Source organism: Abramis brama (genome assembly GCF_963993115.1).
Source record: "Abramis brama genome assembly, chromosome: 22".
NCBI lineage: Eukaryota > Metazoa > Chordata > Actinopteri > Cypriniformes > Leuciscidae > Abramis > Abramis brama.
In genome coordinates this window covers 7,456,016-7,479,352 of record NC_139984.1, presented here as the reverse complement: position 1 = coordinate 7,479,352, position 23,337 = coordinate 7,456,016, and the positions used below count along the sequence as shown (strand labels likewise).

Sequence of the window (23,337 nt, the reverse complement as noted above, 5' to 3'; positions counted from 1 at the left end):
TAGAGAGAACCGAGGTTACGTTAGTAACCGAGTACGTTTTCCCACATTAGTGCAGGCTCCCTACCCTGGCTATGTGATGTCATACTCGCGTCTGTGGACATGTCCATATAAGGACGGAGGAAACCCCTCCTGTCTTTAGACTCTCCCTGTGAGGTCATGTTAAGCCTGCGGACGCTACAGTATAGGGAATTAAGGCTCCCCCCCCTTATTCCCTGACTCTGTGTGAGTCTATCTGGTGATTATGCACTGTATGCCTGAAATAGCTTCCGGTGATCAGTGTTTTTATCCCAGCACGCACGGCGTTTTGCAAGGGGTTCCCGCAGCGTTTTTCAAACGCAGTACGAGAGAACTCTCGTAAGAGAACGTACTCGGTTACTAACGTAACCTCGGTTCTCTCTAGAAGAGGGAACGAGTACTGCGTTCCCTTGCCGTGCGTTTGGTTCACTCTGGTTCGCTTCGGCGATCAAAATCAAGTGAATCAGCCTTCTCGAGCTCCTTTTATAGAGGTAAGCCACGCCCGTCTCGGCGGGAAGCGGCGAGGAGGGCGCGAAGCGCCCTCATTGGCCTGACGTCACCTCAGGCCTCGCTCGATAGGCTTATGCAGTTGCCGCAGAGCAGCCAATGAGCGGACAAGCCGTCTTGCTTCAGCTGACTGCTGCTGCCGCAACGCGTTTTACATATATGAAAATTAAAGGATAATTTTTGCTTCAGTGTTTCGTGAAAAGAGACTTTTCCCGCAGCGTTTTTCAAACGCAGTACTCGTTCCCTCTTCTAGAGAGAACCGAGGTTACGTTAGTAACCGAGTACGTTTTCCCACATTAGTGCAGGCTCCCTACCCTGGCTATGTGATGTCATACTCGCGTCTGTGGACATGTCCATATAAGGACGGAGGAAACCCCTCCTGTCTTTAGACTCTCCCTGTGAGGTCATGTTAAGCCTGCGGACGCTACAGTATAGGGAATTAAGGCTCCCCCCCCTTATTCCCTGACTCTGTGTGAGTCTATCTGGTGATTATGCACTGTATGCCTGAAATAGCTTCCGGTGATCAGTGTTTTTATCCCAGCACGCACGGCGTTTTGCAAGGGGTTCCCGCAGCGTTTTTCAAACGCAGTACGAGAGAACTCTCGTAAGAGAACGTACTCGGTTACTAACGTAACCTCGGTTCTCTCTAGAAGAGGGAACGAGTACTGCGTTCCCTTGCCGTGCGTTTGGTTCACTCTGGTTCGCTTCGGCGATCAAAATCAAGTGAATCAGCCTTCTCGAGCTCCTTTTATAGAGGTAAGCCACGCCCGTCTCGGCGGGAAGCGGCGAGGAGGGCGCGAAGCGCCCTCATTGGCCTGACGTCACCTCAGGCCTCGCTCGATAGGCTTATGCAGTTGCCGCAGAGCAGCCAATGAGCGGACAAGCCGTCTTGCTTCAGCTGACTGCTGCTGCCGCAACGCGTTTTACATATGAAAATTAAAGGATAATTTTTGCTTCAGTGTTTCGTGAAAAGAGACTTTTCCCGCAGCGTTTTTCAAACGCAGTACTCGTTCCCTCTTCTAGAGAGAACCGAGGTTACGTTAGTAACCGAGTACGTTTTCTTTCGTTTTGAATTGTTCTGTTTAAAAGTAGACATGTCTGACTGCGAGGCAAGTAGACTCTGAGTTTCGGTTCATTTATGAGACGCGCTCCAATTCACGCGCGGGCGCCTCCGTGCCCTGATTATCTCGTCTACTACTTCTTATTTATTAAATACAAGCAATTGGTTGATGAAACATTGATTAAAATTAAGATACAATTAATACAAAACGAAATTCACTTTAAAGAAAGGCTTTGTGCTTTCTGTTTGAGGTCTCTGTGAAAGTTTTAAAGCAGTCTTTTAGTGCCGCTTTCAGAGCGCTCACGTCCGTAACTGAGAACTGACACGACCATTGTTTTTTCCTCATAAATGCGAACACGACAAATAAAATAAAATAAAATAAAATAAAATGAATATATTATGTTCTGTGGAGAGCCAACCCTTCTTCATCCGGTGGGTAGTATTAATTTTGGTTTGCTTAGCGTAATTCACAGAATTACTAAAAAATATTTTGCTCCCTAAAAGTTAAAGATTTTTTTGTGTCACGCATGCACGCATGTCTATTTCCCTCATATTAAATATAAAATGCATGTGTGTAGACTGATATTTTTCTAATATCTGGTCTCCTTTATTAAGGGAGTAGCCTATGGATATATAAACAGTCGTTTCAATATATTGGTATTAAATGCATTTTCTGAGAATTTATATTTCACGTTTTTACAGCAAATGTCAGGTCCACGCTGGAATTGCTCAATTTTAAAGAATTTATTCTCAACTAGTTTTGTGGTGTAGGTCCGTATTTTATTATGTTAATTTCAAATAATACTAATAGTAATTTAAAGATGTGGTAGCTTTGGATCTGGACGGGAAGGATAACTCTGGGAATTGGAAGGGGAAGTTCTGCCTTCTCACACCGCGCACCGTGACACAGGTTCGTGGATCTGAGTGTCGCGGTTTCATATCACATATCTTTACAGCCCTAGTCATTTTAGAATGTTAAGTTCTACTTCTGTAGTTATTTTGGTGAAAGTAACTCAAAAGTAATACAGGAGTAATGTAACGCATTACAATTCTGAGACAGTAATATTGTAAGGTAAAGAATTACTTTTAAATAACAGTAACAAGTAATGTATAATGTATTACAGTTTGGAAGTAACTTGCACAACACTGATGATGATGAACTAAACCTAGGTGATACAGATGAACTGATAATGAAGATAGGTGACATGAAGACAGGCAGACAAGTCCAATGAAAACAAACTAAACAAAATAGGAAACTAGCTGTGGGACAGCGATAAGACGTACAAATATGAAGCGGTGACTGTGTGGTAAAAGTAAAAGTGCTGCATGTTGGGAATAAATAGATTGAAAAACAGGTCGAACAGGTCAAGGGACTTGTCAAAATAAAACATAACATTTGCAGTTCCCAAAGAATAAAACCATTCATTTTGCTTTTAGTAGATTAAATACTGAGTTTTATTAAGGATTTATTGTCTAGCATATGTCAATGTACATATACAAATAAAGTGTCACAGTTGAACATTTTTACAACAATGTCTCAAAAAAACACCTAAACCAGGAGCGCTTGTTTTCTAGCTGACAAATATTGCACTCAAGGGAACAACAGACCCAGATATGTCACAGGTTTTTGCATAACACAGACACAGTAGATATTCTCTTCAAACATGCTTATCAGCAACAAAAACTGCATTATCACCATCCGCCCATGCATTTTTAAAGTTTAATTTCAGATAAAAGCATTACTGAAATGTTTTATTTTTATGTTAAATGTCTGCAATTATCTAAACACATTTAACGTACAGACATTCAAATGTATGATTTATATAAAATTCAAGTTTTAAAAAATTCAACAGAATGTACAACATTCAAAAATAGCGATGACATCATAATATTTTGGAACGTAATATTTCTGAATTTTCTCCTGCAGCCAACCGAAAACAAGACAAAAAAAGAACAATTATTTACACTGACCCAAAACCAAAAACCTGAGCTTACCTAAAATATTAACACTACTAAACAGTAGAAAAATCTTCGAAGACCCTCGTTCCATTTGTCGTGAATGTTTCACCCAGCATCGCTGATCATCCAATGTTCTGTATCAATATTTTTTATTTCAAGTTTTCATTCAGTATCTCGTTTTCAAAAAAAAATCTTGAGATAACTGTTACCTTTGCATTAGGTCAGGTCTGGAAATTATTGCTAGTTGACAGAACCTGTTGTCCAGATTGATAAGCATCTCTGGATGAAAGTCATTCTCTGGAATAGAGAGTGCATCCAGTTCAGCATTGTCCATAGTTTGTCCTTCATCCGCGTAGCAGTGCGGTTCATAAACAACAAACTCCTCATCACGGGTTTGGAGAGCAAGTAGTTTCTATAGAGAAGAAGGGGGGAAGGAAAGAGCAATGAAAATGGTTGACCATCCTGTCAAACTTTTGGACATGTTTCTTATGATCTAAAGGTTCTAAATGCTTCTAAATGATTAATGATAAAGAATGAGTAGATCATGTCCAATCCTCTGATTAGTAGTCTATGTTGAAAGAAGCATAAAATCACCTTATTGATGATAACAGCAAGGCTGTTGCTCAGGTAAGCCGCATTGCCGGAAAAAGCACTTGATCTGATACTCGAACGCTGCATAAAAAAAACACAGATTATGATGTAAGAAAGGCTGAGCTGAGCTGATGTTTGCATATGTTATTAATTATTACTGTCACTTCATTCATACTTTGAAATTTGCTCTGTATGATCTTGTGGAACTCTAGAAAACACACATAGCAGAAACAGTCCATCACAAAACCAATGAAATGACCAAAACATTGGAAACTTGCTGTGGTTGTATTACTCACCCTATCTACTGAGCGTATGAACATCTGGTCGGGGAAGTCTAGCTTTGGAGCCTCCTGTGTTTTATGTATCACCTGGATATTTTGAAGCAAAAATATAATTTAGAAAAAGTTACATCTCCTGTATATGATAGAAAACAGGAGTAGAAATAAAATTCAACTGCTTTTAACTGTATTTTTTAAATAAAACTATAAAATAATATATATATATACTGAAAATATTTTCAGTTTGAATTACTCATGAACAATTAATCATACACATAACATGCATAATGGAAAAGGAAATGTTAGATGATATTATTTATGTTTGAAATAATTTTGAAAGATAAATATTATTTCCAAGAATGCTCTAATTAACCCCAAAGACAAACATGAAGAGTTTTATTGTTACTCACAGTTTGTGATGTGAGCTTGTGGCTTGAATTTACATTTGTAGACAACTTAAAGCTGGTATTTACATTGGAATAACCTGTTTTCTGAATGCCTATACTGGAAGGAACCTTTCTGAAGACATCCTGATGATTTAAATTAAAACAATCATTCAAGGTAACAATGAATGTTTTATATAAATATGAGTTACACTTATCAATATTTTACACTTTACAATAAGGTTCAGTTAATTATTATTTGTTAATGAATTAGGAAGCATGTACTATGAACAGTAGTTTTTACAGCATTTACAAATCTATAAAGTTAATGTGGTAACATGTTATTTTACAGTGTTTCTTACACATATCGTTACTGTAATTATATTCTTCAAATAACAAGAATATGTTATTTCTAATCTTTCCAAAAATGTTTTGGGTTAATTTGAAAGAAATTACTACTTTTATTCAGCAAGGACATATTAAATTGACCAAAAGTGACAAAGACCTTTACAATGTTACAAAATCTTTCTATTTCAAATAAATGTTTTCTTTTCATTAATAAATAAAATGTAAATATGTCTCACAATGCATTGATGTTTCTTGAGAATCAAATCAGCATATTAGAATGATTTCTGAAGGATCATGTGACACTGAAGACTGGAGTAATGATGCTTTGATCACAGGAAAAAAATACATTGTAAAGTATATAACAATAGCAAAGAAAAATTACCATTAAATGAACAAATGCTGTAAAAGAACTGTTATTATTTCATGTTATTACATAATGTTGACACATAGAACCTTGTTGTAAAGTGTTGCCTAAAAATGTATAAAATGCACCAATTAAAATATTACTGAAGGGCCGCTACTGTGGGTTGTGTGATGAAATTACCACGCAGTCTGTTCCTGGATTTTCCATATTTGTTTTGATGAGACGACCAATGCCATCGTCCATTTCAATCATTTTTTTTTCTGCCTTGCAGGAGATCAGAAGGACCATCAAGCACATTGCTGAAAAAAGAGAGAATTTCTTCATTTAACAATTTTTATTGAATTTCTATTAAACCATGTAGCATTTTCTACAGCACACGTTGGACCAAATGTATACAAACATATTATGACTGTGCTATACAGATATTAAGTCAAGTCAAGTGTATTTATATAGCGCTTTTCACAATACAGATTGCATCAAAGCAGCTTCACAGCATTAAACCAAAATAACACAACAAGGTTGTTTCTCGTGTAAATTTATTGATTGATAAAATTAAATTAAATATCCCCAAAATATCGATATTAATCAGTATGAATGAAACAAGAGAATTTCTGTTTACCTTGGTGCAACCGTGGTTCGATTAACAGTTAAAGACCGCCAGAAATGGTTAGTCATAGTGGAAAGGTTGAGTGTTTATGTACCATACAGAGAATCTTGCATTGATTTAGTCAGTACCAGAGCTCCAGGTCCAGACACACAACTTCAATCTCTCTGGAAATGGGTGCCATATTGTCCCATCCATCTGAGACAATAGGTCTCTGAACCAGCAATGGATGAGGTGGAGCAGTTGTAAGGGTTAACAGGAGACTGAACAAACACATTGTTGGACAGTAGGAAGCTATTAGTATTAGCCTGTGCTGTCTCTCCTGCAAACGTCTCAGGACCGCCCAGATCAGTGGAAGAGGAGGATAAGCATATAGCAGGAGATCTGGCCACACGTGAGCTAGGGCTTATACTTGAACAAGTACTTGATTCTGCTCAACTATACAGCCTCATCTACACACCATGCCAGATAAACTGCAACTGTGAACGTCTGACAATCACCTGGCTATTAACCAGCATTGAAATGGCTGCAGGTGTAACCACAGTAGACGAATGACTGCTGAGGCAGCAGTTCAGTCACAGGAATTCGATGTAGGGTTTCTGGAAACTTGGAACCTTGCTACAAACTTTTGTTCACTGTGTGAGTTGCCCTCGTTGATATTGAATCCAGGTGCATACCCAGAAAACACATTGACTGATGAAGAACAAACAGCTTTTCTGCAGATTCATCTTCAGCCCTGAGGCTGCAACATGCTTCAGTAGGTGCAGTGTGTTGTTTTTGGCTGCTTGTCGATGTGTAGAATCAACAGGCCGTCCCACTGCATTGCTAACTTCTAATGCCACCTGAATACATTGTGTGATCACACATGGGGAGAGAGAAAGTCCAAAGGGAAGGACACAGTATTGGTATATTCTGCCCTGGAATGTCTGAATGTAATCTGGATTTGCAAATATGCATCATTTAGGTTTACGAAGGTGAACCACATTCCAGGTTCAACAGCACGCAATACATCTACCACACAACATAATATGCAGAAAGGTAGATGTTTAAGGTGACTGTTCAAACATCTGAGGCCGAGGATTGGTCTGAAATTCCCACCCTGTTACTGAACAAGAAAGTATTTTGAATGGAAGCCCCTGGGGTGGATCTGAAGCAAGAGCCTGGCAAAGGTCCCAAACTACTGTGGACCAATAAAGGTATATAACAGGGGTCTGTTACTGACTTGAAGACAATATATGATTTCTAGTGTATCGAGGAGCCGCACATTGTTTGTAACATTGTAACATCCCTCCAATGTTGTATCTGAGAGACTGAAAAATGGACTGTCACAGACCCTGCGGCATCAACGGTGGCGATGGGCAGTTCTCTTATATACATGAACACATGTATTAGAAGGAACAAGAAACAAGAATTACCACTTGACAGGGAGGTCCAAATGTTATCACCGCAACCAAACACAATACTCTGGTAAACCAGTGAGCGTGCTTAAGATTAGGCCTAGAAATCACATACAAACACCACGCGACCCAGTAAGATGGTAATGAGTACCCTGGTTGACTTATAAGTTCTATTAATATTCACCTTAATGCTGTTGGATATTCCCCTGATGAGAGACCCTGAATAACCAATGAGTCCTTCAAGTCAGATTAATCCATGCAGATGAAACCCCGCAGGGATTGCCGAACAATCTGTGCACAATTGAGCAAGATAATTTTGTGAGAATGACAAAGCAGACAAAGCAGACTGTTCAGTTTAGTCGCTTGTCGGTTATTGTTCGTGTCTATGTTATAAACGCTGTTAAGTCCTGTTCACCTGCCTGTGTACATTAAAGCTTTGTCATATTTTGGAATCAAGCTTTGTCCGTCTGCTTCGTCAGCCAAAGCGTGACAGGTATGTCATTGATTAGAGTCACGTGTAACTGGATCAACATGAGATTCTCATAAGTGTACGCTAACTTTTCCACTATGATTCACCATCTTTGGCAGTCTAAAAACAATAAAATAGAAGTGTAATTCTCAAAAGCATATGTCATACAAAAACCGGTTTCAATAGGTTTCCACAGCATTTTTTGTTGTTGTTTTACCACACCTTTAATGGTTGGATTGACTTGTACAGAAGGATGGGTTTTTAGTATTATGAAACTGTTTGCGAAATCCTTCATCATCTATTAGGACTGTTAATACCATCAAAACATTGTAAATCACTGCATTACCTATGAAGATCAGAACTGTAAGAACAACGGTCCAGGCTGCAGCAGGTCCCATTTGAGCCATCCGAGTCATCCTGACATGGCAGTCGGGAGCGATAGAGCAGTCACACACTGTGACCGACAGGTTTTGGATGGAGGACAATCCCTGCTGGTCTGATATTTTGATCTGGAGGAGGTGATGACCTGAATACACACTGTGTTCTTTTACAAGACTCACCGTTGTGCCTTCAAGAGAAAAAGATGTGTTAGTATTACTGCTGAAAGATACAGAAACACAACCTCAAAGAGGTGGTGGAAGAGTGCTGTCTTTCTAAGAGATCTCTGGCATTATTTGCCTAGAGTAACATAACACTGTTCATAACTTATTTTTCTTCTGTGATGTGTTTTCATTAAGTGAGGAATTGTGTAGGGTGGACTGGGATGAGTGAAGTAGAAGGTGACATTACCATAGGTTGGTTCAACTCTCCATTTGTCCTTAACATCTCCTAAAAGCTCATAGTGGAAAGGTGAACTGTATGGAGGAAGGTCCAGGTCTACAGCTGTGATACTGGCCATTGTGGGCTCTGTATCCAGACACATGTTGACTGTGTTCACTTCCAGCATTGGTACATTATCATTTTGATCATTCAGGTGAATAAATAGAGTTCCAGTGGCTGTCAGCGGTGGGACACCTGCCAATCGGAGACATGGGGTAAACAGAAATTCATTTGGAGTACAAAACATGATAATGCCATCCATGATCATTCATGAGTTTAGCTTTCTTCATTATGATAAGAGGACAGTTTTATCACCCTAACATTTCTGACACTGACTTTATGCCATTATCGTAAGTCTGGTTACACAAGACTAACTGGCTAGCTAATTTTTTCATGCATTTTCCACTAAACAGATGTTAATATTGGACTCTGTGTGGTTAATTACTTAATTAAATTAAATTTGTAAATAATTTTGTAAATAAAATAAAATAACTTCTTTGTCCAGGTATACTTCAGAATATGAGAATATTTATAATAGTTAGAAGTACACTACTGTTGAAAAGTTTGTGGTCAGTCAGATTTCTCTTAAGTCTGTTATGCTCACCAAGGCTACGTTTATTCGTTCAGAAATACAGTAAAAGCAGTAGCATTGTGCAGTAATATTCCAATTTATGCATGTGATGCAAAGCTGTAATTGCAGCATCATTACTCCAGTCTTCAGTGTCACATGATCCTTCAGAAATCATTCTAATATGAAACATTTCTGATTATTATCAATGTTGAAAACCGTTGTGCTGCCTAATATTTTTGTGGAAACAGTGATAACTTTTTCAGGATTCTTTGATGAAAAGTTCAAAAGAACAGCATTTATTTGAAATATAAATCTTTTGTAACAAAAATGTCTTTACTGTCACTTTGGATCAAATGAATGCATCTTTGCTGAATAAAAGTATTCATTTCTTTAAAAACCATCATCTTACCATCATCCACAGCATATAGGGTTGCTCTATAGGTGCTGTTTATCCCAAACGGCGACTCTCTGTCCAGAATTTTATTTGTGGATACTCGTCCAGTCTTTGCATCAACAGTTATCCATCCATCAATATCTTCACCTTTAACAAATCTGAGAACCAAAGAAATACCAGATTAAATCAGCTCTATTTATATGTGATCCTGTACCTCCAATAAACTACAGTGGCATTAGTTTTACACATATTATTAGCTTCTCATACTTAAATGTGTTTATATGGCTTCCATCCATGTCTTTAGCAGTGAAGGTTGTGAGACTTGTTCCTGCTGCTATGTTCTCCATTATGTGAACGTGTTTAACAGGGGGTATAAATACCGGAGGGTCGTTGACATCTTCAACATAAATGGTCACTGGAATGGTATTATAGAGGTTTTCAACACTCATGCCAGAGTTTTGGGGTATAACGTCGACCTCCCACTTGGCATTCTCTACTTGCTTTTTGACCTTACATGAAAAGTAAGGAAGTTCATTCTGCACACTGATGGATAGATTTTGGTATGTTTGCTCCTCGTAGTCCATTTGCTAGGTGTTTGGAATGAGCCGAAAAATAAAGAGAGATCAGAGAAGTGTTAACATGAATGTATGCATACATATTTTCATATCTTTTTTTTTTTAATGTCTTAATAGCTCCAATCCCAGCAGAGGCAACAATATAACGACAAGGTATTTCAGTGCAAACTGGTTCTGGCGCAATCAAAACATTTTCTCTGTTTGTTTGAGCATCATAACCAGCCTAAACCAGCAACACTGACTCAACCTTTGGGCACGCTGACTTACACAATAAAAATGTCAATCATATGCCTACCTTAACAACTGTTAAAATCCCCTCGTTTGTTTTAGGGTCTGTTTCAATTTTGAACTGCTCTTTTTTATCTCCATGGATAGTGTATTTGGCTTTCCAGGCTTCTGAACCACGGGTGTCTTTGTCTGTTACTTGCAGTCGCAGAACTTCAACCCCAGTTTCTCGCTCCTTGACCTTCCCAGGTCCCTGAAACACAAGTCAAATATTTGGTTGGATTTTATAGAACAATATGCCTACCATTAAAACAAATAAAAAATAAAATAAATAACAAGCATCAAAACTTGGAAACTTCCAGTCCAATATGAAACCTACTGTTTTGCCAGAGAACTCTGGAAGATTGTTGTTTTTGTCCAAAATATTGATTATTACTGTACTTGTACTTGATAATTGTATCTTTTCCCCTTTGTCCTTTGCTTCAACCAGGATTGTATATTTCTGAGCTTTCTGGAAAATATTAACTTAGTAGAAGATTTCTTGTATAGGAATGGAGAAATATTTATAAACCACAAAAAAGCAATGCATGCCAAACAGGTAAAGGTACAAAAGTAGCTTATTATTACAAATGAAAGAAATTAGTTTCTTACCTCATAGTTCAAACACCCTTTAAAATAAACTTTCCCGAATTGTTGCTGTTGCTCATTTACATATTGCTGAATATAAAATTTAACATTATCTGGTGTTGGTGTGACAGACTTGATTGTTAAATCAAATGTTCCATTGTTTGTTTTTGAATCATCTTCATCAGATGCCAGTACTGTCACTACTGTTTCACCTAGAAAAAAAGTGCTAGATGAATGTAAAGTAATTTCTTCACCCTCAAAGAATTTATTCAATATTTAAGAATATTTCACCCAGTCCTTATTTATTCACCCTTATGTTGTTTCAAACCTGTATGCTGTTTTTACTGCTGTATTACAGAATCCAATCCTATCTGTTTAATATCCATGGTCATTGCACTTAGGAAATAGAACTTTACACTTTATAATAAGTATCTTTAACAATAGCTGGGTGTGAGAAACCGACCAAAATCATTTGTTTAGGGGCTATTCATTAAAAAACTTGCTCTCATATCTTGTAATAACTTAAATACGTTACAATGCCTCAAATTAATTTGAACTTTGATTGTAAAAAATAAATAAATAATTGTTGTGTCATGTGTAACAATTCTAATAATTTGAAAGAGAAATTTTCTCTAATAAGAGAAAATATATATAGTGGTCTGCAACGACATTAAAAAAAAAAGTCAAATGCCTTGTTGTGGGTAATCATTAATCTAATCACTAATCATTTAATTTTACAATTTCATAAATAAATTAGTGAAGGGCAAACTAAACTGGGTTACCTTGAGAATGTGACTCATCCACAGTCACTTGATAGACCGACTCCTGAAATTTTGGAGCATGATCATTTATGTCCAATATTTGGATATGAACCCCGAGCCTTGTCCCCACTTCATTGGTTGATGTGTCTTTTGCTTCAAATGTCGACTGTAATTGAGGCCAGCGCATGTCAATATACAAGCCTTTTTTGCAGTGTATTTACATGAATTTCAATGCGATTTGTTTTTTAGGGAGTACTTACTCTGAGAACTTTAATTCCTTGTTTATTTTCAAAGTCCACCTTTCCATATACTGAAACATAACCTTGTGTATCAATATTGAGAATACCCTTTGGCTCTAAATCCACACCCTGACCTTTTAGCTGGAATCTGACTAAATAAGACCTTTCAAGTTTAATCTGAAACACAAACAACATGCACACTTAAGTGTTCACATAATCATGCTAATCCAGTACTTGTACACATATGTAATGTGAAAAACGCTATAAAAATGAAATGGAATTGAACGACAAAACAGGTAACTGTTTCTAACTCCGCTCACCTGGCCTATGATATATGGAAATGGACCAGGGTTTTCTTCCTCGATAGTGAAAGAATCAATGATCCATGCGCGCTTCTGTCTCCCCCTGTCAGCCCACACACACACGGTCCAGGTAATCTGAGTTAAAAAGAAGTCGTCATAAATAATGTTATGAAAGTTGTTATAAAGGTTATGTCAATAAGTGAATCTCACGAATTACGGCCATAACATGTCCTATTTTGCCTACATTTTCATTATCTTCAGTGCTGGGTAGATTACTTACAAACTGTAGTCCATCACTGAATACAAATTACATGAAATTTGTTTTAGTTAGTAACATAATCTATCACATTACACGCAATATAATCTGATTACTTTTAGGTTACTTTGGACCTAACTCGTTTATCACATTGATTTGAGTAAAATCCTTTATCATGCTGATAAAAAATAAATAAAAAAAAACAAAGAGAAAGAAAAATTATTACATTTTCTTTTTTCAACAACATTAAGTGCATGAAACATTACATTATTTCAGGGTTTCCCAAACTATTTGTGAAGAAACTACACGGGGTTCGTAAACTGATGAAAAGTTAATAACAAATTAGATCTTATGCTAAATTAAAAGAAATGAAACATATTAAAATTAAAACAATCAAAATGAAGCACTAACTAAAAAAATATATATTTTATCTAAATTTTTTTAAATATTGTTTTTTCGGACTCTCAAAAGTCCATTTAATTATACTAGCCTGACTAGTGGCCGGTCTGTGTTTATTCTGTAAAACTGGAAGACTTTCTGAACATATATAAGCAATAGGCTTTTTTGGATAGGACAAATTAAAAGATAAAAAGAATAATTAAGGACAATAATGCATTTTTAATAATTTATTGCCATTTTGTGAATATTAAGTAATCATGTAATCAGTAAAAAAGTAACTAGTATTAACTAGTATTAAAATGCCATATAATCTAATCCTCTACAAGGATTTCATTTTTGGAAAAAGGAATGGACGCAAAACTACATGGACCATTCTTAAAGTGCATGCTCATGTTCATGTGTCATGATCTCAAAGACATACAGGAATGAAAGACACTTTTCATCCACACACAATAGTGGTAACGTGTCCAAGTCAACATAACTAATTAAATAAGCATGCTCTACCTACAGTTTTTACTATAAGACACATGGCAAATAATAATAATAATAATAATAATCAGCTAATCATTCAATGGAAATCAAACATTATTCAGCTCATTGTATAAACCTGGATTTCACCTGACTTTATACAGTGTGCTACACTGTAAAAAATGTAACCGTGATTTTTACGGTAAAAAAACGGCAGCTGTGGTTGCCAGAACTTTACCGTCAAAAATTGGTTTTTTGGTTGGTTTTACAGACTTAACTTAAAATTTACAGTAATAAACCGTATTTTATTATCTGATATAATGTGAATTTACCATCCTATTGAAGTATTAATATCTGTTTTGTACCATAATACACTGATAACCACCAATCACAGCAGTGATGATAGTCACATGATCAATCAAAGCTCATCACAAGCAGCTCTTCCACAAGAAAGTTAATACTATAGAAGCTGCACAGAGTCATTCACACAAACATTAAACACCATCACAGTAACACACATGAAATTTTAAAAATGCAATAAGCATTAATTTAACAACATTAAATGTAACATAAAACCCTAATGTACATAAACATAGTTATTTCAACAAAAATAGATCAAATGTGAAGTGTCACACAGGGAATTGTGGGAATGTCAATTTACGGGTTTTCACTGTAAATTATACAATGAGTTGTTCTTTTTCACTTTCAAAAACTGTAAATTTAACGGTATTTTACAGTAAAATTACATTAAATGTACCATTAGATCTATCACAGTTATTTACCGTATATAGTACGGAAACTTTCTGTTAACCAATTAACATAAACACATAGCTAAAGCTGTATCACATCACACAGACCTTGAACTCACCAGCATTAGGAGCAAACTGACAGGAAGTGTCTTCATGTTGAAGCAGATCGTCAAGCAATCCAGTGTGAATGAGTCTGAGTTTCCTTCTTTCTCACAGAGCAATAGTGTTCACTGCTGCTCATATAACTGATGGGAGAGGGGAGGGGATATTCAAATCAGGGAGGGCAGGGACTGGCTCAGTGCCATTTTACTATCATTGATATACTATTATATTTTTAGTTCATAATTTGAATTATTTGTGTGTGTGTGTGTGTGTGTGTGTGTGTGTGTGTGTGTGTGTGTGTGTGTTTGTTTATATGTCTATAGTTTTATTGAGTTTTAGTTTATTTAGTTTTAGTTATTTTTGTAGGCTACTTTAACTTAAACTAAACCAAAATGAGAAATATTACTTAGCAACTATAGCTGAAATTAAATATGTTTAAAACATTCAGCAAATGTACAGTAGTACAACATTTGAAGTGGATCAAAACCTTTCATTAAAGTTATACATGAAGTTTGAACAATACCTGTTCTTGTCTTAGGACAACTTTGACAAACTTGTCCTAAGACAAGAAGACAAGAACTGGTTTCAGTTTTGCTTCAAATAAATTCGTTTAGGCTTTATGACTTATGGCTTTAGGCTTTATAACATAATGCATGTTTATTGTATAGGCTACTTAGCCTATATTTTTCATTTTTGTTTTGCACTGAATATCATTTAAAGGATTTGTTGTGGAAACCGCTATGCCATCGTCCCATAGAAAGCCATGTTAAGCGTTTTCTTTATAATAACGGGTTTCTATGGGAGGAAAACGCTTAACGTGTAATTAAATGCGTTGCATTCATATTCTGGGCTCATCTACTTTTATGTACATAGTATGGTTTATTAATAACGTGTGTACAGAATTTGATCTTTTAATATCACTGTCTCATTAATGTTGGTCTAAAGATGCATGGAAGGTAGGAAAAGACAATGAGATGAGTCCTTACTCATGTACGAGATCGGACAAAGTGCCAGAGTGAGGTGTGTGCTTATAAGTGTAGGTGGTGATGAGCAGATGGCGTAAAAAATAAAGCCATAAATTAAGAATTCCTTCCATCTTTTCAGTTGAATCATTTCCACATTGTACTAAATCATTCCCTCATTTTAATTTAGTAAAAAATAAAATAAAAAATAAATAATGGACACAGTTTAACTAAATTAAAATTAGAAGACAAATTAGTACAATGTGGCAGATTACATAATTCATGCTTCGTAATCCAACAACAATCTAGCAACAATTACTAAAGCAAAGCATGCATGTGAAATGCTTAATGTTTTACCCCTTGGTGTGGAGGTCTTAATTTCTTAATTTCACCATAAACAAAAGCTAAATTAGCTATAATATGAAAGTAGACTTTTCACTGAAGTGAAAATTTAATTTAGTTTCATTTAATTTATTTTACTTACCATAATGACAAGTTCGGGGAAAAAAATGCTTTTTAGATATGCATCATATTTTCTGTTATTTTATAAAAAATAAAACAAAATAAAAAAATAAAAAAAACACCAGAAAAAAAAAAGATAAACCCCACAACAGTCATTAAAGCTAGTCAGCATGTGTTCTGCTCATCAACACTCTGGTGTCAAGCGAAAATTAAACAAAACTGAATAAAACAGATATAAACCCGAAACTGACTTTCTTTTTTAGTTTATTACTACAGTATTAATTAGAAAAATGTGCTGTTGTTACCTTGAGGAGCTGGTTAATAAGAATTCTTTTGAAACATTGTCGAACAGTAAATGATGAAAATTATCTGACAAAAGGCACACCTAATTCCCAACAAATGAGCAAACAATGTTATCAGAGGGTGTCATCAGAGCATTGCCTGCACTTTTACTGCACATCATTGCATGGTTCCTGAGAACAGAATAGTTTGGCAAGTTAGCACATGCTAAGTGAGTCTATGTTAGTCCATTATTTGTACTTTACAAATATTTGGTCAACTGTGTGATGATGTTACAGTATGTGAGTTGTTGAGATGTAACATTAATAAAAAAAAAAAAACATGGATATTGATAAGTTAAGTTGTAAAACATAGGCTATTAAAACTTAGCAGACAGTTTTGAGAAAACTTTACAAAACAAATTAAACAAGAATCTAATGATTCAGTTGATTGTTTTGTAATTTGCCATCCATTAACCTGTAACACTTATGTTAGGTTTTCGTTCTTTTTGGTGGACATTTAGGGTAAGTTTACATGACAATGATGTACTAAAAATGGAAAAGTGGGAATACTTTTGAATGTTTCATTTTTCATGTACAGACAGCAATGTTGTCAAAATGATCCCGTTCACACGGATCCACGAAAACAATTAAAAATTGCCTACTGCAAGTGCAAAAAATAATATTTAAATAGTAAACTATAAGTATAATGTTATGTTCACTTAAAGAAAACTTACAAATATACTTGCAGTATAAACTACTAAACTAGTAGTTTACTGAGAGTGCACTTCAGTGTGTACTTTCATAAACTAAAAAATGTACTACCTGTATTAAAATAGTAAACTAAGTACACAACTAGGTTTCTCATTTGTAATGCATCTGTACTATAAGTGAACTTATAAGTATACTAGTAGTTTACTATTTTAATACAAAAAATAGTAAACTACTATAGTTAAATAGTAAACTGTGTGTGATTGGCTAGTGACATCCTTACAAAAAAGAAGTATACATCAAGTTCATTTTAAGTATACATAAGTAATGTTCAAGTATTTTTATACTTTAAGTATACTAATATCAATGTGTACTTATAGTACACTTAAACGTATACTGTACTTATACTAAGAGTGGGCCAATTGAGTCCCAAGCAGTATTCAAATAGTACACTTACAAGTTTACTACAAGTACACATTGATATTAGTATACTTAAAGTATAAAAATACTTGAACATTACTTATGTATACTTAAAATGAACTTGATGTATACTTCTTTTTTGTAAGGATGTCATTAGCCAATCACACACAGATTATATTTCAAAATGTTACCTGACTAATGTGGATAAACCCACAGCACTTGAATGTGTTGTAACACATGACACAGTATCGTTGTGCTGTCAGTGGTAGAAGGAAGGGCTTCTTCAGAGGAAACCAATACTTATGCAAAATGTACATTCAGGAATTAAGGTGCGGTAGGTTCACACTACTTACATTCACATAATTTTATGCCATTTTTGTGGACACATTTTTACAGCATTTCACCAGTATTCAACTAAAATAGTCTGAATTTGACATTTTAAAAGCTTGAGGGTTTGAACTGGTAACACTTTATAATAACGTTCAGTTGTAAGGCATTTATAAGTGGTTGGTTAATGGTGAACTAATCATTTACAGAACATTCATAAATGATTAGCAAGTGATATACTAATATTTTATGTATGTTTTGTAAATTCCGTTACAAGTCATTTACAATTGATTAGTTAATGATTAACTAATCATTTACAAAACATGACTATGCGTTCATAAATGATTAATTAGTGATATGTTCATTATTTTATGTATGTTTTGTAGATTCAGTTAGAAGTCATTTACAATTGATTAGTTAATAATTAACTGATCATTTACAAAACATGACTATGCGTTTCATAAATGTTTAATAAATTATGTTACTTTTCTTTTTTTTAATGTTTTGCTCACATCAGGTGCACAGTGGTTAAAGACTCCATGTGTTTCAGAGAAGACAGCTGTCTATACCCTCACCAGTCAGCACTTACACTGCAGTGCACACTACACTACACACTACAGTACACTACACTACAGAAGACAGCTGTTTATACCCTCACCAGTCAGCACTTACACTGCAGTGCACACTACACACTTACACTGCAGTACACACTACACTACAGAAGACAGCTGTTTATACCCTCACCAGTCAGCACTTACACTGCAGTGCACACTACACTACACACTACAGTACACTACACTACAGAAGACAGCTGTTTATACCCTCACCAGTCAGCACTTACACTGCAGTGCACACTACACACTTACACTGCAGTACACACTACACTACAGAAGACAGCTGTTTATACCCTCACCAGTCAGCACTTACACTGCAGTGCACACTACACTACACACTACAGTACACTACACTACAGAAGACAGCTGTTTATACCCTCACCAGTCAGCACTTACACTGCAGTGCACACTACACACTTACACTGCAGTACACACTACACTACAGAAGACAGCTGTTTATACCCTCACCAGTCAGCACTTACACTGCAGTGCACACTACACTACACACTACAGTACACACTACACTACAGAAGACAGCTGTTTATACCCTCACCAGTCAGCACTTACACTGCAGTGCACACTACACACTTACACTGCAGTACACACTACACTACAGAAGACAGCTGTTTATACCCTCACCAGTCAGCACTTACACTGCAGTGCACACTACACTACACACTACAGTACACTACACTACAGAAGACAGCTGTTTATACCCTCACCAGTCAGCACTTACACTGCAGTGCACACTACACACTTACACTACAGTACACTACACTACAAAAGACAGCTGTCTATACCCTCACCAGTCAGCACTTACACTGCAGTACACACTACACTACACAACACACTACAGTGTTCAACACCTGTTATAGATGTGTAAATGCATGAATAAATCATTTACAACCCTTTCTGCATCCCCTAATCTAAAGTGTAAACTATTTATCACTTGTAAATGTGTTACACATCATTCGTAGATTACCACTTCAAGAATCAAAAAGGCATAAGATCAACGAATCGAATCTACGAATGTATATGTAACACATTTACAAGTGATGAATAGTTTACACTTTAGATTAGGGGATGCAGAAAGGGTTGTAAATGATTTACAACCCTTTCTGCATCCCCTAATCTAAAGTGTAAACTATTCATCACTCTTAAATATGTTACAAATGATCTGTACATGTATTCAAGGCATTTACAGCACTTTCTGCACCATCTAATTGCTACATACATACAAAAAATACATTATTTATTAAACATTTGTATATGATTAGTTAATCATTTACTAATCAATTGTAAATGACTTCTAACTGAATCTACAAAATATACATACAATAATTAATATATCACTTATTAATAATTTATGAATGCATAGTCATGTTTCATAAATAATTAATTAATCATTTACTAATCACTAGTAAATGACTTGTAACGGAATTTACAAAACATACATAAAATGTTAGTATATCACTTGCTAATCATTTATGAATGTTCTGTAAATGATTAGTTCATCATTAACTAACCACTTATAAATGCCTTACAACTGAACATTATTATAAAGTGTTACCCTCTTTTCACAATACATATCGTTTCAAAGCAGCTTTACAGAAAATGCATGTGTCGACATTATAATTTAGAGTGATCTGTTATCAGAGGTGACTGTCTAAGTTATGTATTTCAGAAATGTACATATACAAATCAATCACACAGTTAGCTAATAATGTATTAATTTATCAATGCAGAAACAATGAGCTTATTGAAGTAATGAATACATGTTTGTTAAATTATTAGGATATATAGAAAAATGTAGAGTTTGCATCCTCTCCAGTCGTCTCTTCACAGGTGTTGGTCATCTGAAGTCTTCATAAGAGGCGGGATCCAAACTGGAGCTGAAGTACTCTCTAGTTCCCTCAGGATGGGCATCCCAAGATAAAACAGAGAAGCAAAGAAAATAATTAGCGTAGCTGCTGTTCATAACATTAAGCAAGGGTAATCATGTGAATTTGATCTGATATAACTGGAGTAAAAGGTTATGAGATGAGAATATTCCAGGAGAATATTTCTGACTTAAAGAATGAACTCTCTGAAGTTGATGCCGTATGTACAACAGCAGATTGCTGGACTACAGTGAATAAAGCGTTTTTAGGCATTACTGTTCATTGGCTCAACAAAAATAATATCTCTCAGAGAAGCTCTGCAGTGCTTGCATGCCGTCGTGTTCGAGGAGCACACACACATGATGTTCTCGCCAAAGCATTGTCAGAGGTGCATAAAGAGTTCAGAATCCAAAACAAGATTGTGTGCACTGTGACAGACAATGCTTCTAATTTTGTGAAAGCATTCAACTGTTTCACAGAAGATTTTCCCACTGCTGATAAAGATCCAGATCCAGATGTTGACAGTGATAATGCAGCAAATGAAAATGAAAATGAACCAGGATCTACCTCGCCTCCTGCTGTAGATGAAGAGGATGACATGGAACCTGAGCCTCTCTCAGCATTGGAAGACCCCCGTCTTCCCTCTCACAGAAGGTGCATGGCTCACACCTTAAATCTTGTTGCCAAAGACACAGAGAAGGTAACTGATAAACAGTACAAAACACTGTCGAGGGCTGTTTTTGCTAAGGCATCTGCTTTGTGGAACCGGATTAAAAGAAGCCCCAAAGCTTCAGATTTTGTTGAGGGAAAGCTTGGGATTGGTTTTGTGTTCCCAAATGATACACGGTGGAACTCTTTGTATCTTGCTATGAAGCGACTGTCTCACATAGCAACATTAATTCCCAAGGCAGACACCAATGAAGCTGCTGATACTGTCACTCTTGCATATGACAACCTTATCCTGCATGCTGTCTGTGATGAGTTTGGCTTTAGGCGGTTCTCTGCAGAGGAAATCAGCTTCATACACAAGTTTGTGGATGTAATGAGGCCCCTAGCATCTGCACTGAACATCCTGCAGGGAGAGAAAAACGTCTTCCTCGGGTATTTGGCTCCGACCATTGTACAACTACAAAATGATATGAATGGCCTGCTGGAGGAGAGCACAAAGCCCACTGCTGTACAAGGTCTGATTACATGCCGTCCTCTCATACTAAACATCCTGCAGTCACTGAATACAAGGGTTGAAGCCATGCTTGAGAAGAAGGAACACATATTGTCAGCCATGCTGCTTTCAGTATCGGAGGCTAAATATTCAGGCCCAGGAGAAACAGGCTTGGTGATGAAAACTTTGAGAAGCAACTGCTCTTGAATGCAAACAGAAAGCTTAAAGAAGTTTAACTTCTTGGTTGATGTATTGAACTAGTAATATCCACTGTAACTCTTTTGTGGTGCTATAAGAGTGCACCACAAAAGCATGACAAAAACTCAGGAGTCAACCTTCTTTTTTTTTCTCCAAATGTTTACGTTCAGTAAGTTATGCTGCTTGACTATTGCACTTTGAAGCCTATGACTCCTTTCTGTACAGATAAATCCAGCATCTGAAATTGAATGCTATGTTTGTTTATTAGAGCTATATGCTGTATAATTTTCAGTTTTCAGAGCTATTCAATTCATTTGGACAAATATAAGTCAGGAAAAGTTAGAAAAAAAAAATAATGAATGTAAATGGCATTGTCATTGTTCACTCACTGTTAACTGTCTTTTGAGGATGCTAGAATGTGTTGGTCCAGTATTTCACATTGAGCAGGGTAAGGTCATCTTAAGTTAAGTTGTTCAGCTGCTAGCTGTTCATTTTCTTTAGACAAATATAATCAGGAAGATTGTTTTATTATAAATGAATGTAAATGGCATTTTCATTGTTTACTCACTGTTTACTTCCTTTTGAAGGTGTGAAAATGTGTTGGTTGAGTATTGCACATTGAGCAGGGTAAGCCCAAGCTAATTTGACATTACAGTACATGACTACTTTGGTCTGGTTTACATAGTTACTGCCGTTCAGAATATGCTGGATTTTTGTCAGTAGACTGATCTTTTCCCCATAAACCTGAATATACCTTTTTTTTAAGTTCTGGGTAATTTGGTTCATGCTGGCTAAATAAAAGTTTCACTGAACATACAGTATACCTTGACTGCACCTTGTATTTTCCAATTTCTACATATCATGATTACACATTATTTAAGGGGTAAATATATTCTCTATCTCAACATTATTTTTCTCCTGGCTATAATAATTGTCTCTTGTTTATTGGTACAATAATTTTGATTAGTTTTGGAGTGGCAGTGATTTGCAGCTGGTAATGGATGGTAAAGAGGTTCTATTGAGTAAGATAGTGGCCTATCTTAAAAAGAATTTAACAAATGAACGTGAACTAGTTCATTTTTAGATATGTGAACTTAGTTCATTTAAAAAAAAAAATGAACTATGAACATGAACTAGTTCATTATCATCTGTGTGAACTGAACTTTGAGCTAGTTCTTTTTAAGTATGAACTGGCACAACACTGCTCTGCGCATGCGCGTAAATGCACAGACTCTTTCTTTGCCGCCGTTTCCAGACAGCTTCATGCAGTGAGTTGAAGAATTTTATCATTCCATCGATTTGCACAGTAAGTAATGTTTCATTTTGTGTATCACTGTTTATTACAATAAACCGTTTGTTGACTGTACAAAGAATATAAATTGCTCAGGTTCAGAACACGTCTTCCACAGACAATTTTCACAGTGACCAACCGTCACATAGGCCTACGTCGCACGCGCACATAATTTTACACATATTCCCAATTTTATGTCAAGGAATGTACTTTAAAGCTATTTTTCGGTAAAAATGTTGCTTTATAAACTTCAAATATGCTGTTTGTTTGTAAAGATAGCTCCCATTTAAAAATTGCTTCAACGTTTTCTGAGCTCCATGCCGCCATCGGCCGTACACGCCGAGAACAGTCCTTCAAGAATGAAGAATCTGCTTCTAATGTGTCTTTGGTGGTTACACATGAGATATAAATAGTATGGGACGGGTAATATTTTATCTTAATAATCTATTATTTGTTCTGGAGCAATTTGTTTTGGCGGAGGGCAGTGTTAAAAAACAAAAAAAAAAAAAAAAAAAACTGCTGCTGAAGCACACAAGCGCCTGCAGCCGGGCGTCTTTCGCTGAGCACCTG

The 23,337-nt window shown here is 36.1% G+C and overlaps 1 protein-coding gene across 3 annotated transcripts; it reads right to left on the bottom strand.

The window, feature by feature from the left end:
- Window positions 1–3,017: 3,017 nt before the first annotated feature.
- Window positions 3,018–14,568, bottom strand: LOC311073373 (cadherin-like protein 26). Of its 3 annotated transcripts, none has more exons than XM_084099092.1 (17): window positions 14,480–14,568; window positions 12,507–12,623; window positions 12,208–12,363; window positions 11,969–12,113; window positions 11,211–11,398; window positions 10,939–11,070; window positions 10,630–10,812; window positions 10,027–10,346; window positions 9,775–9,917; window positions 8,765–8,989; window positions 8,322–8,543; window positions 5,686–5,804; window positions 4,821–4,940; window positions 4,429–4,500; window positions 4,308–4,340; window positions 4,136–4,213; window positions 3,018–3,953 (listed from the first exon to the last, which is right to left on the bottom strand). In XM_084099092.1, exons 1-17 carry the CDS (start codon window positions 14,513–14,515, stop codon window positions 3,747–3,749), a joined length of 2,496 nt encoding a protein of 831 aa, XP_083955218.1. In that variant the 5' UTR covers window positions 14,516–14,568; the 3' UTR covers window positions 3,018–3,746. The 3 variants fall into 3 exon arrangements, 2 of the variants coding, with proteins under 2 accessions (XP_083955218.1, XP_083955219.1); XR_014604135.1 differs by lacking the exon at window positions 4,308–4,340 and adding an exon at window positions 5,378–5,464 and having other exon boundaries at window positions 3,022–3,953; XM_084099093.1 differs by lacking the exon at window positions 4,308–4,340.
- Window positions 14,569–23,337: the final 8,769 nt, after the last annotated feature.